Below are 13,058 nucleotides of genomic sequence, written 5' to 3'. Positions count from 1 at the left end.
TTTGATTCCCAACGTTTTTATTATATCTCTTTCGTTTCTGTGTCCGCGGAGTCTTTCGGCCATTCTCAGATTAGACCTCAAATTATTGCTGCAGGGCAAAATTCACCACAATATTTTCGACAATGGACGTTTATTGTCTATCAGAATTCTGACTTAGTTAAAAATTGTCCTATTAGGTAGAAAAATTTTTCTTTATTGCTAAAAAGATTTGTCCTATCAGCTAAGAAAATTATCCTATTAGCTAAAAAAAACTGTACTATTAGATAAATAAAAAAATTATTTTACTGTACCGGATTATAAGAGAAATCTCAATAGCTACTTGGCCGTTACAACTAGAATTTATAGCTACATTATCGTCAGCACGTATTAATTAGCATACTTGAGATTGAGTCCAGAACGTAAAGATTCGATTGTTAGAGTAAAAGTTATTCAGGGTGTTCTATTTTTTTGCGCACTGTACATCTCAAAAAGACTGAAATCTATGTCATCAGATTTATTAACACCTCTGCTTGTTTTTGATACCATGAGTTTGTATTTGAAGTAGAGGATATAGAGATGACTAAGCTGACGTCATTTCTCTTACTTGATCGCTGAAAATACATTAATGATCAATGAGTTACAGATTGCAACGAATAGGAATACGTTTCTATACGATAGGAATATGAATCGTCCTATAGGAATGGTGAAGAGTATTCACCTTAAAATGAGGTTGACCGGGTTCGAATCCCAGCGATGACTGGTCTATGTGAATTCTGCACCCAGTTCGCACCTATCATAGCGCTGATGTAAGATATAATACTCAGTGGTAGACGGATAATGGGTTAAAATCTTCTTCCCTCCAGGCTAACTGTGGGTGGTTTCTCTCTCCATGCAACGCAAATGTGGGTTAGTTTCATCAAAAAGTCCTCTACAAACGCAAATTTCTCCCAATACTTTTTGAACCAGGAATCCCCTTGTCTTCTGGGTTGGGTACAAAATTACAAGACTGCGGAGTTGATTATTAGTAGTCGTAAATCTAAAATTGGATCGGCTGTTTAACAGCGATTATAAAATAAAATAGAAATGGTGGAGCCGTAGTAATTCTCGGGATATAGCTCTCGTCTTCCAATGAGCCGCCCTGGGTTCGAATCCCAGCGATGGCTGGCCGATATGAATTCCGCACCTGGCGTAAAATATCTTCAGTGGTAGAGGTGAAATATCCTCAGTCGTAGACGGATCATGGGTTAGAGCCTCCTTGCCGTTTGGCTAACCATGGGAGGTATAAGTGTTTTTTAGTCTCGATGTAACGCAAATGCGGGATCGTTCCATCAAAAGATCCTCCACAAAGGCAAATTTCTCCCAATTTTTGATCCACGAGCTCCTTTGTTTTTTTGGTTGGGTTCAAACTTACAAGGCTACGGAGTTGAGCATTGGTAGTCGTAAACGCTAAATTGAGTCGAATGTTCAACGACGGTTATAAAAAATAAAATAGAAATGGCGAGTTCTTTTATCTTCTGCATTGTGTTCAAAATTACAAGGCTGCAAAGTTGAAAATTGGCAGTCGTAAATTTAAAATTGGGTAATCTGTTCAACGACGGTTATAAAGAAAAATAAGAATAGTGCAAATGACAATTGAATGATTTATTCCACTCAAGCTATATAGTTCACCTTCTGTTTTGGACGTTTTCTATAAAGAAACTGTTCTCGTAATTAAACCCAAATCTCTTTAATGAACAAATGATGTTTCAAGTTTAAGTTCGCTTCACTGGATTGGAAAAGTCAACAGTTCTGTTAGCTGAATTGGAAAAGTCAACAATGAGGACCGTTGAACGAGTATCTAATTTGCACCAGATTATACACGGTTAGAAATTTCTCTGAAAGAATTGATAAATAACAATCTATGTAATTTTTATTTTTCCATATTCAAACAAACAGTCAAATATCCATACGCAAGATTCTATTCAAGCTGTTAACTGTGATAAAAAACCGTTTTCTCCTAATACGGTTAAAGAAACAGAATTTTTCTCACCAACTAGAACCACCTAATGAAGTCACTTATTTCCTTGCAGATCGTTACGTACAATAGCCGCGAGCTCTATAGTTTGTCTAAAGTAAGAACTCCCTTAGCCATTCGTCTGGACCCGTGGCGGTGACTATGGTAACGTGGTATAACTATTTCAAGTAGGGGTGTGAGGTTACTGTTTAAGACAAGTTTTGACTCGGATCGGTGATAGAAAGGTAATCTCTTTCTCTGGTCTATCGTCTTAGCCCAATTAGCCCTACAATGAAGAGAAACTACCCCTTCCTGAAATGCGCTATTCTTGTTTTCGTAGCCGCAGACGGCATCAGACGTTGTGGCGGGGAGAGTTCTTACCGTAGACAATCTTTAATCTGGCAATCTCATGACCGACTGAGCGGAGATTCGAGACCCAGCGTTGACACTACAACATTTCCTTCAACGCATAAAGAGTTTACCCTGCCCTTCAATCCCCACTTTGTGATTCCCAATTCTGTTAGAATACGATACTTTCATTCACTCATAGATGGCAGCATCATAAAGCTGCTTAACTATCTCCAATGTCCAGTTAAATTTCTTTTTTACGGTTTTGAAACTGTGCTAGTTGCAACTGGTCAAAAAACCGTATAGTTTTGTATTCGTGCTTTTTCAACCATACTAGTTGTAAACGGTTTGAAAGCAGTAATGGAAAAAATGTTCTTTACCTCAAACTTTACGGCTTATTGAATGGACAGACTGGTTGTTTTTACCATAATTTTAAAATCGAAATTTTAACAGTGTAACATTTTGTTCTACATTGCATTTTTCTGTTCGTACATTCTGTTATGCTATTGTCCCTCAAAAGTGCTTTAAACGACATTTGTTAAAATTATGAAAATTGTTCGCATTATTCGTAGTAGTAGTAGTAGTTCATTTACGTCGCACTAGAGCTGCACAATGGGCTATTGGCGACGGTCTGGGGAACATCCCTGAGGATGTTCCGAAGACATACCATCACAATTTTGATCCTCTGCGGAGGGGATGGCACTCCCGCTTCGATAGCCCGCTGAACTGCACGCGAAGTCGAGCATTTTACGGTAGAACAGTTTAACGAGGACAAATACCGCACACCCTCGGTACCTACTCAGACTGATCCAAGTGGTCACCCACCTGCACACTGACCGCAGTCAGTGATGCTTGACTTCGGTGATCTGCTGGGAACCGTGTCTTAACGATCAGTCCACTGCGGGACCACATTATTAGTGAAAATAGAATGTAGCAAGAATTTTAGTGCGATTAGAATCCTTAGCACAGAAATTTCATGCACTTATCTATACAAATCAAGTATATACTCTTCAGTGTTTTTCAGATTGCATTGAATGAGATAAACCACAAGTTTACTGAATAAATAGTTTAGGCACTATAAGGGTTTAATTCATATAAAATACAATTCGAAATTAATAATTTTTATTTAAAAAAAAATCTTAACTTTTGAAATGTTAATTCCATTGACTCACTTTATGTCCCATTCGATAAAGCTCAAAAAATACTTAGCAAACAATACTGCCAGATGCATTAATATGCAAAAGTACAAAATTGTACATTTTGTACTTTGACTCTTTATAACTTCTAAATTATTTCGAATATCGTTACATGCTTCATCTAAAACTGATTGGTTACTTACAACTCGAGAAAAAGTGAACTGATTAATTCTAACCATATGATTTATAACAAATTCAATAGGGTGCTTATACTTCAAGAAGAAGATCACAGATGCCCCACATATATGACCTATTACGTAAGCACCAGCTGATCGCTTATAAGCAAGATGGCGTGTTAGAGTTGAGCTAAATTTCTCCACGTAAATTATGCTAATTAACGTGAGGTTAATTAATTCCAGCGCTGTATCGCTCATCAAAACTGCTGAAATATAATTTTTTCTCGTCTACGTCTTGGGTTTATTATTTGTTTATATATTCTATGGTAAACGTGATACATTTTTGTTTTGTATACCTGGCAACTTCGATGCATAATTAGTTTGTTTATGTTCTACATCGCTTCGAGCTTGTCTTGGTGTTAAGTAAGAAATATATAGTGAAAGAATCATTGTGAAAGAATATAGAATGTGTCACTTGCGAGAATTGATACTTCACAGGATAGGTTTACTTGAATTAGAATGGAAAAACAGTTGCTAACGAAAAACAATGCCACTTTTCAACAACCAATAAGGATCGAGATACCCACACTACGTCACTTGCAGGCATCCTATTGCATACCTGTAAGCGACGTCGCATGTGTGTGTCGATGTTGATTGGTTTCTGAATCGATAAACGCAAAGATTTACTTACAATGCCCTTGCTGGTATCTACGGTACTTGCCTTTTCTGAAAAACTTTTATAATTTACAAACAATTCAAGAATCTATATCTAAAACTAGGAAAAAGCTTATATTTTGAATTTTTTTTTGAAGAAATTAATAACTTCTATTTAATAGTTAAATGACTTGGTTTAGTGTAATGCCTCTTTAACCATCATACGTACACCTTTAAGTTTTTTTAAACCTTTTATTTGCCTAATGTTCAAAGTTAATATTTTACCCAATATTGTAATTTATGGGAAATAATTTTTAAGAATATATAGTTCTACTAGTTTAATTCGTGTCGTTATGCAGAAGTAAAAAATAAATGTCGTTACTCATTAAAAAATAAAGATTGTTAAGTTTTGCTAAAGTTTTTCTCTTAATAAAGGGTTTGTTGCACTTCTTCAGTTAAAAATCAATCTTTTTGTGAACCCATAAATTGTTGATTCGTACAATATTTCAAAAGTTAATTATTATCACGAGCTAGGTATCACGAGAAAAAAAATAAATAACTAATATTTTAAAAGAAATTAATTTTGAAACAATTATTTTCTGTAACGTAACTATGTCGTAAGGTTTTCATCAAGTTGATAGATACCTATATTTACGGTAAGTTATACATTAAATATATTTATATCACTGCAGTTTTATCTAACTTTTTAATTTCCATCTACGAATAATATTTTACAATATTGTATTGCATATTAATCTTGACAACATAGTGCTAATTTGAAAGATTCATCATTATTTATTTTGCTTCATACTATTAAATTACCACATTCATTTAAATTTCACTTTTCTTTTTCTATTTTCTTTTAACAAAATAGGACAATTTTTAATAGTTGAAAAATAATGAGATCTACATTTTCAGTCGTTTTGAGCTTATAGATTTTACGACTTGCATTTTTGAGGTTAGGAAACTTGGCAACCATTTTGGTTTTTTGTTAGATGACATGGCTATAAACAACTATGTTTATTAAAACAGCTCATCATAATTAAACCAACTTATGATGAGCTTAAGGAAAAAGCTTCTTAAGTAAACAACTTAAAGTTAACCAATATAGTCGCCAAATTTCCAAAATTGAAAAAGAGACTATAAAATCTATTACCAGAGATTTAGGTGGAAAAAATATTTACCGAAACTTGTAAATATTGACCGAAACTAACTTTATTGCCTTAGTTGTTTCCTATTGAACTCAGTTTAGTTTAAAACATGTAAATAATATATGAACAAATACAGGATTTTTTTAAATTCAATTCATGGTAAACAATTACAATTGGAGCCCGATTTTTAATGGTTTTACAGAAAATAATAAAAACAGCATAAACATGAGATTTTCTAACTCTTGAGAAATCGAGATAGAAATAATCGGAAAAATAGAAGATTTTATAACAGATTTTATATGTTCTCTGACAATTCAAGGGACATTAAATTGGAACTCAAGAAAAAAAAGTACCTCTGAAATCACATGATTATGTATAATAACATGGTTGTGCGTGGTGTGTTATTCCTTATAACTTTAAAAGCTTGAATTCTTACAACAAACACCTTCGATGAGCGTGAACGTTTCACTAGCTCCCCAATATGTCGTCAAAAAAAATGGTATGCTAAGACCTCACCTTAGGCAGAAGCCCAAAGATAAACAACACGAGGAAAGAAAAATATATAGTACAATATTTTTGTTTTTTTACGAATAAGCTCTTATGTTATAAGCATATATATTTCTTTTGTTATAAGTACACTGATTTTCTGATGAGTCCCCCAGCACATATAAGTTTATGCATACATATTTAATGATTTGTTTTAAACAAATAGCTAAGAAAAGTAACCATTGCTCTTTTTAAATATCGAATAGTAATTTAAAGAAGGTAACTTATACTTTTATAATGGGAGTGCAAATCAGTTCGGTCTGTTTTCAAAAGGTGGCTCGGGCTGTTACGAATGTTTCATAGTGACAGCTGGTTTCGGTGGTTTCAGAGAGGTTAGATATCTCTCAATAATATTCAGTTTATAGCGCTTTGAGTTTCATACAAAAACAATGTTTTTTTTCTTTGTTGAATATGTCAAATTGTGGTAACTAAGCAGAATTTGCGGGTAGTTTTATGTTTCTGCTTTAATTGGAAGAAAAGTGCAGCTGAAGCGCATCGAATGCTTGTAGAAGTTTATGGTCACAATGCTCCAAATGATAAATCATGTAGGGAATGGTTTCGACGTTTCAAAAATGGTGAATGAAAGTTGCTACAATCTGGTGATTCCATTACGGACGATCAGTATAGGCTACAACTGATTCGTTTGAGCTGTGCATTACGAGAAAAACGGCCGGAATACGAGCAAAGACATGACAAGGTTATTCTTGTGCATAATAACGGTCGGCCTCTTGTCCCAAAAGTCGTAAAAAATTATTCGGAAACACTGAAATGGGAAATTTCACCGCACCCACCGTATTCGCCGGACATTGCTCCTTCTGATTACTGTTTTTTCTGATGGATGCAACATGATTTGGCAGATCACCCGTTCACTTCTTTCGCAGAAATCGAGAATTGGCTCCTAACTTGGATCGCTTCAAAAGACGAAACATTTTTTCGAGATGAAATTCGATAATTGCCTGACAGGAGGAAAAAGTAGTAGCGAGCGATGGACAATACTTTGATTAATCTGTTCATTCATTTTGTTCTGAAATAAATGCATTTTTGACCACAAAGAAACATGGACCGAACTTATTTGTACTCCCAATAATTAAAAAAAAAATTTCAAATATTCATATTTTTATGTACTTTATTTTATAAAACTACAATTTATAAATATTTATTTGCGATATTTGTTACAAATAATATTAGTTTATAAAATAAACCGTTCATTTTCAGCTGGCAAACAATTATATAGTTAGAGATAAACATATGCTGATATTAAGTGATAATTTGCTTAATTTTATTGAAAAATTCCAATTCTGTTTAATATCAGGAAATGGCTATTTTTATTATTTCGAGAAAATATTCAGTCAAATTAGTCATTCACTCAAATTATTTATTTGCAAAATTTTTTTATTTTCATACGACATTCTCTAATTTCAGGGTGTTGATAGTTTCATACATGTAAACATTTGAATATTTTCAATGATTTCTTTTTCAGTAAAATAAACTTATAATGTATTATTTTATTAAATTTTTTTAAAAATAGTTTTAGCTCAGACAACGTTGAAAAAAGTGCAAAAAGTAAAGAAAAACAATAGATTTATTCTCTAAACCCAAAATCAGAGTAGAGAGATAATTTAAAGTACATTCATTTGTTGATCAATGTTCGAACTACAAATTCTATCACTAAAATGATATTAATACTAAATATTTGCATATTCAGATTTAAGAGCACAATGATAACAAGCTTAATAGAGCAAATGTACGAGCTTATTTTAATGACAAATACCATTATCCCTCATTAAATTTAACATTACAATGCTTTTTAGCATATTTTGCCATTGTAACTGCCGACTTCGACTGCACATCGAAATTAAAGCAAAAAAGGTGCGAGTGGCAGTAAGCGCACCTGATTAGTGGTAACACACTACAAGTAGTGAAACTACTGTAGTCGCTATTGTAGTGTAGCGTGCTATTTTTTTTAAAAAAAAGTAGTGTAGAGAGTAGTGCGATGCAGAATAAAATTTAAAAAAACAGCAGTTTGTAGTCCTGGCAACTACATTTTACGTTAGTTTAGTATATGAACAGGGTTCCTTGGGGTATTCATCCACTTTTCCTTCGAGTTTAATATCTTCCTTACCTGTACCATGCATGATTCTTTATCGCCTTACGAGATCATCGCCAACAAAACCAATTATTTTTATTTTTTGAAATGCCGGATGCTATTTAGGCAAAGTATGAAATAATCGTCCTGATGTTTTTTCTATTAGAATTAAAGGAAGTTTTTTCTATTTAGAATTAAAAATATTTGTATTTTCTTTTAGTATCGTCCTGATGAGGTTATTATGTAAATGATGTGCATGTTACTGTGAATGACCGAAATCGGTGGTTGTTGACTTTCACCGGTGAATGTTGATAATCAAATTAGTAGCTTTGGTGAATGTCCGAAATATTTATTACATCCGATTTGATATTAATTTATACGTGGATATAATTACATTTATTCGATATTTTAATACTTACTGACGATAGATTAGAAGAAACATCAGTGTTTGGAGTATCGGGCAAATATTTAACGGGCAATGGCACTGAACCTTAAAAAAACATCAGTGTAGGGTATACCGGGCAATGGCACTTGACCTTAAAAAAAACATCAGTGTAGGATATACCGGGCAATGGCACTTAACCAGACCTAGTATGACTAGACCTTTGGTAAATGTCTGAAATATATACTAGGTCTAGTGCCACTTTTGCTATAGCTTAAATATTTAAAAAAAATTAAACAAAGCGTTTGAATCAATTTTAAACTGATAAAGAAATTATTGCTTTAAAATTAAAAAAATAATAATAAAAACTGCTCCAGATAAGATTAATTAATGTAGTTGCTTTATACAGCGCATGTGCGGAAAAAAATTTAAAAAAAAACTATCCACGTGCATCTAAAAGTGAATGAATATCCAAAGACACCTATGAACAGGGTTCTAACACAACTAATTTTTCGAATTTGATATTTACAAATCTTTGAGGGTCTGTCAAAGAACGCAAGTTTAAATGCTTCTGTGACTGTGAGTTCACAAGAATTGCGTTTTTAGAGTTGGGCATAACTAATATTTAAGCTAACCATTATGAATAATAGATAATTTATCTCTTTGGTCACACTTTCACATGCAAATGTAGACTCGTAAAGCATAAATGATATTTCAAAGCAAGGAAACATATTTTTAATGTGCTTAATTTCTTAGAGGAAATAAAAGAGCATTAAACACTTAACGAAATTACAAATATTTGATAATTTTCTAGCATTTCTTAAATTAAATATTCGCTGTCAAGAAGGGCATAAAAAGTTGAATGATCAAATTCGAACAGAAATATTTTGGAATAACAAACTGGCTCATGTAAACATGAATAAATATTTCTAAATAATTCTTCACACTTAATATAAGACAACTTTTTATTCAAAAGCATTTTGAACATTAATTTCTCCAGCAATGTAAATTATGAAGGTATAAATTAGTTTCTACAGCGAACTTCGTTTCCTTAAAGTGGTGTGAAGTAGTCACTGCAATTCCAAAGTAGTAACTATAGATTTACAAAGAAAGTGGTTGTAGTTAACTGAAAAAATAATGTAGTTTTTCCGACCACTGCAGAATCAGCATTCGGATTAGATTTAATTGGATACCTGCAAGCGACGTCACGCTTGTTTATCGAATCTCATTGGTTTCTATAGTTTGGCATAAGCAAATGCCACAATTTACTCATGCGTAAAGTCGCTTGTAGGTATCCAATTCTGTGTTCAACTCAATTCTCGGTAAATTTAGGGTATTTTTCAAAGCCATGGAAAAAAAAAACTTCTTTAATAATAGCTTACTAGGTTGAGATGACTGGGCTTCAAAATAAGCAAATAGTTTCAATTAAAAAAATTGCAGAACTTTTTACGAAATCGCCAACTAGGTGACAGCCCAGAGGGAATCATTAAAATCATTGAAAAATTTTAAACTTTTCAAGTCCATCGGCATCACAGGAATCCAATTTTTGACGGGGATGAAATTAAAATAGACATTTACACTAGTTTTCTTAATTTCACTCATAACAAAATAAATATTTTAAATCTGCTAAACATGTGTAAAAAGATTAATCTCTTTCTTGTTTTTGCTTTCAATGAATTTAAACCGATAACAATTGATGAAAATATTTACTGTCTATCAGAAATGTTGAGGGCGACTTTTAGAGAGTTTTAATTATTACGGGGTACATAAATCCACCATCCCCTCAATAACAATGCCAATCCATGCAACGTTAGAACAAATTTTCAAATATTAAGAAATTAGATCACAAACTCTTTTTATCTATTCAAAACTAAAAATCTTTAGAATTAGAAGATATTGCATCTTGCAGAAATTGCATAAAAATCTTTAGAATTAGAAGAATTGAAGATGAACATCCTTTAACTTAAAAGGAAGCTGTACCACGGGATAAACTTTTCACGGCAAATTCTGTCTCACCAAAATGCAAACTAATTATAAGCTGATACTATTCAGCTTTATTCTCTAAATAACGAAACATTTGTCATTCTTCAGTACAACAAAATATCTGCACTCGAAGAGCTTTCTTTTCTTTTTTTTTAAATCGCATTTTTGTTTAAGTTGCAACATAGAATCGTGTAATCAAGTTGATGAAATTCGTGGTGACTCAGGGGATAGAGAGTTCGTCTTCCAATTAGGTGACCCAGGTCCGAATCTCAGAGATGTTGGTGTATACGAATTCTGGTCCCTGCTCGCCCCCCGGCCACAATGTTGACTTAAAATATTCTTAGAGGTCGACGGATCATGAGTTAGGCAGCTCTCACTGACATGGTTTTCCTCTCCATGTAAAGCAGATGCGGTTTGGTTCTATCAAAAAGTCTTCCGCGATAGCTAGTTTCTCCTAATTCTTGATCTAGGAGTTCCCTTGTTTTCCGGGTTCGGTTCAAAACTAAGACATCTACCCATCTGTAATTATTTCATTTCCACAGATTATTTTTTTAAAACTGTTAAATCATACCTACCATTCGTACATAGTATTTACTTCCAAACACTATTACTGACGCCATTGATAGTGATGTTTTATTAATTGTGGTAATAGGTTTTACTGGCATTATGGTAATACTATACGAATATAAGTACTTAATATGGGTAATGCGGTAAGAGATTTTTATGATCCTCAAATCTAAATAGTACCAATTTCTTTTTTAAAAAAATTATTAATTGATGTATTCCTCTGTATTTAATTTCAGATAAATTTTAGGCACAATTAATATAATCAATTGTTACATCATCATTTTTGTTTTGAAAGAATTCTCACGATAATGAAGAGACAAAAATCAACTTATACTTTGCGGTCACCTGATGATTCGGCATCGAGACAAAATTTCGATTCTCAGTACGCAATGGCGACAATGACAGAAGGTCCATCGAACTGGGGAAGTGACTGGACCTACGCAGACTCCGATAAAATCAGCTATTTTTCTTCTGAAAACCAAAGTTTTGAGCCTCCCATGTACTATATATATCCGGACCCTTGGCAGCAGTTCAGTTACTGCGAAGATCCTTCTAAAGCACCGGAATTCATAGCGACGGCTTCAGACCTATACGAGGAGTGTTCAGAAATTACCATACCTTTAGATTTCAGCGACATTGAATCGGTTGATGACGCTGATCCATACTCACGGAACAATTGCTGGAAGAATATGATGGAAAACTATGCAGATAATAACCCGAATTTACCGATACCGCAATCAGATCATGAGTATTCATTTTTGCCAAATTATCCCTGCGACCTAAATCTGATGCAATCGTACGATACGCAGTCTCGACTCTTTCTGACTAGTTTCAGATCTGTTTCCATCATGTTGCGACACCTAGTGAGCGTTGATGTAAGTCCAGAAGGGGCAATATATGTTCACAACATCCCTGGCCAAAGCATCACGGTAGTTAATGATTCCGGAGACAGGGCTTGCATTGTGCATCCGAACAGTCGTGTGCTCCAGGAAGGTCAAACTGTGAACATCATGACGCATCAAGCTCGCGTGGTCAAGATATGTCGTAGAGGAGTCATATTCAGAGCCAGTCCGAGCAGTATTGTCTACCTTGTGGACGAATCTGGTACTAAATCCACATCCGGGAAATTTCTGGACCTTTGCGAAGATTTCACTTCTGATGTGTTCTATGGATCGTTTTCTAAAGACTTCCACCTGCGATGCACCGACAGCGTGAGTATGCTTTCGAATGCCACGTATCAGCTACGTAAAAACGGGAACGATGTCTGGTGCGTCGGTGATACGCAAATAAAGCAGGATCAGTACGGAAACATTGAAGTCTCGCGAAATAAGGACAACGTTCTCGTCACTTTGTTTCCAACTGCGGGTGAAGTGTCAGTCCGAACACCTTTCTTCAAAGCAACGGTTGGCTGTTTCTCCAAACGATATCTTTATGTGCAAAAGGGCGATTGCCACGTTAGTTCTGGATTTTGTGGCATAACCGCACAGAAAGGCACGCAGAAAGCTGGATTGGATCGCAAAGGAAAAGTCGTGATTTTTTAGTTATTGAAACTCTACAGGCCTTAAAATTCTTTGTGTCAATCAGATTGATGTACCAATTTCAATTATTAGATTTATTATGGATCACGGTTATTCAAATTCTATGGGCGTTAATTGAATACGATTAAATTGAAAATTGTATATCAAATTATTAAAATAAAGAATTTAAAGCATTTAAGTTTTTGCTTTCATTCTTCAAGCTTTCTTTCTTTTTTGCAAATATATTTTTTAACAGACTTACAGCATTTCACTTTTATAAAATATTTTATACTTCATTAATCATTATTTTACTGCAAGAGTAGTGATAGTTCAGAAGTTATAATAATTTAATATAAATGTTTATAAGTAATATATGTTTGTATAAATATTCAGATGTTATAATGGTTTAATATAAAAACAGTATAAATTTTGACTTATACCCATTTACTCGTCAAGCATGACTATCTAAGTTCCTCCGGTTTCCTATAATTTTTTTTACGCTTAATCGAATGAGAATAAAATTAATTGGGTTTAAATACT

The 13,058-nt window shown here is 33.7% G+C and overlaps 1 protein-coding gene across 1 annotated transcript; it reads left to right on the top strand.

Annotated features, from left to right (window-relative positions):
* The first annotated feature begins 4,851 nt into the window (after nt 1-4,851).
* LOC107437362 (uncharacterized) lies at nt 4,852-12,713 on the top strand. Its single transcript, XM_016049343.4, has 2 exons — nt 4,852-4,942; nt 11,238-12,713. Exon 2 carries the CDS (start codon nt 11,310-11,312, stop codon nt 12,540-12,542), a length of 1,233 nt encoding a protein of 410 aa, XP_015904829.3. The 5' UTR covers nt 4,852-4,942; nt 11,238-11,309; the 3' UTR covers nt 12,543-12,713.
* Nucleotides 12,714-13,058: the final 345 nt, after the last annotated feature.

Source organism: Parasteatoda tepidariorum, chromosome 9 (genome assembly GCF_982258835.1).
Source record: "Parasteatoda tepidariorum strain Cologne lab strain chromosome 9, Ptep-v5.0, whole genome shotgun sequence".
Lineage (NCBI taxonomy): Eukaryota > Metazoa > Arthropoda > Arachnida > Araneae > Theridiidae > Parasteatoda > Parasteatoda tepidariorum.
This window is presented reverse-complemented; position numbering and strand designations above follow the sequence as displayed.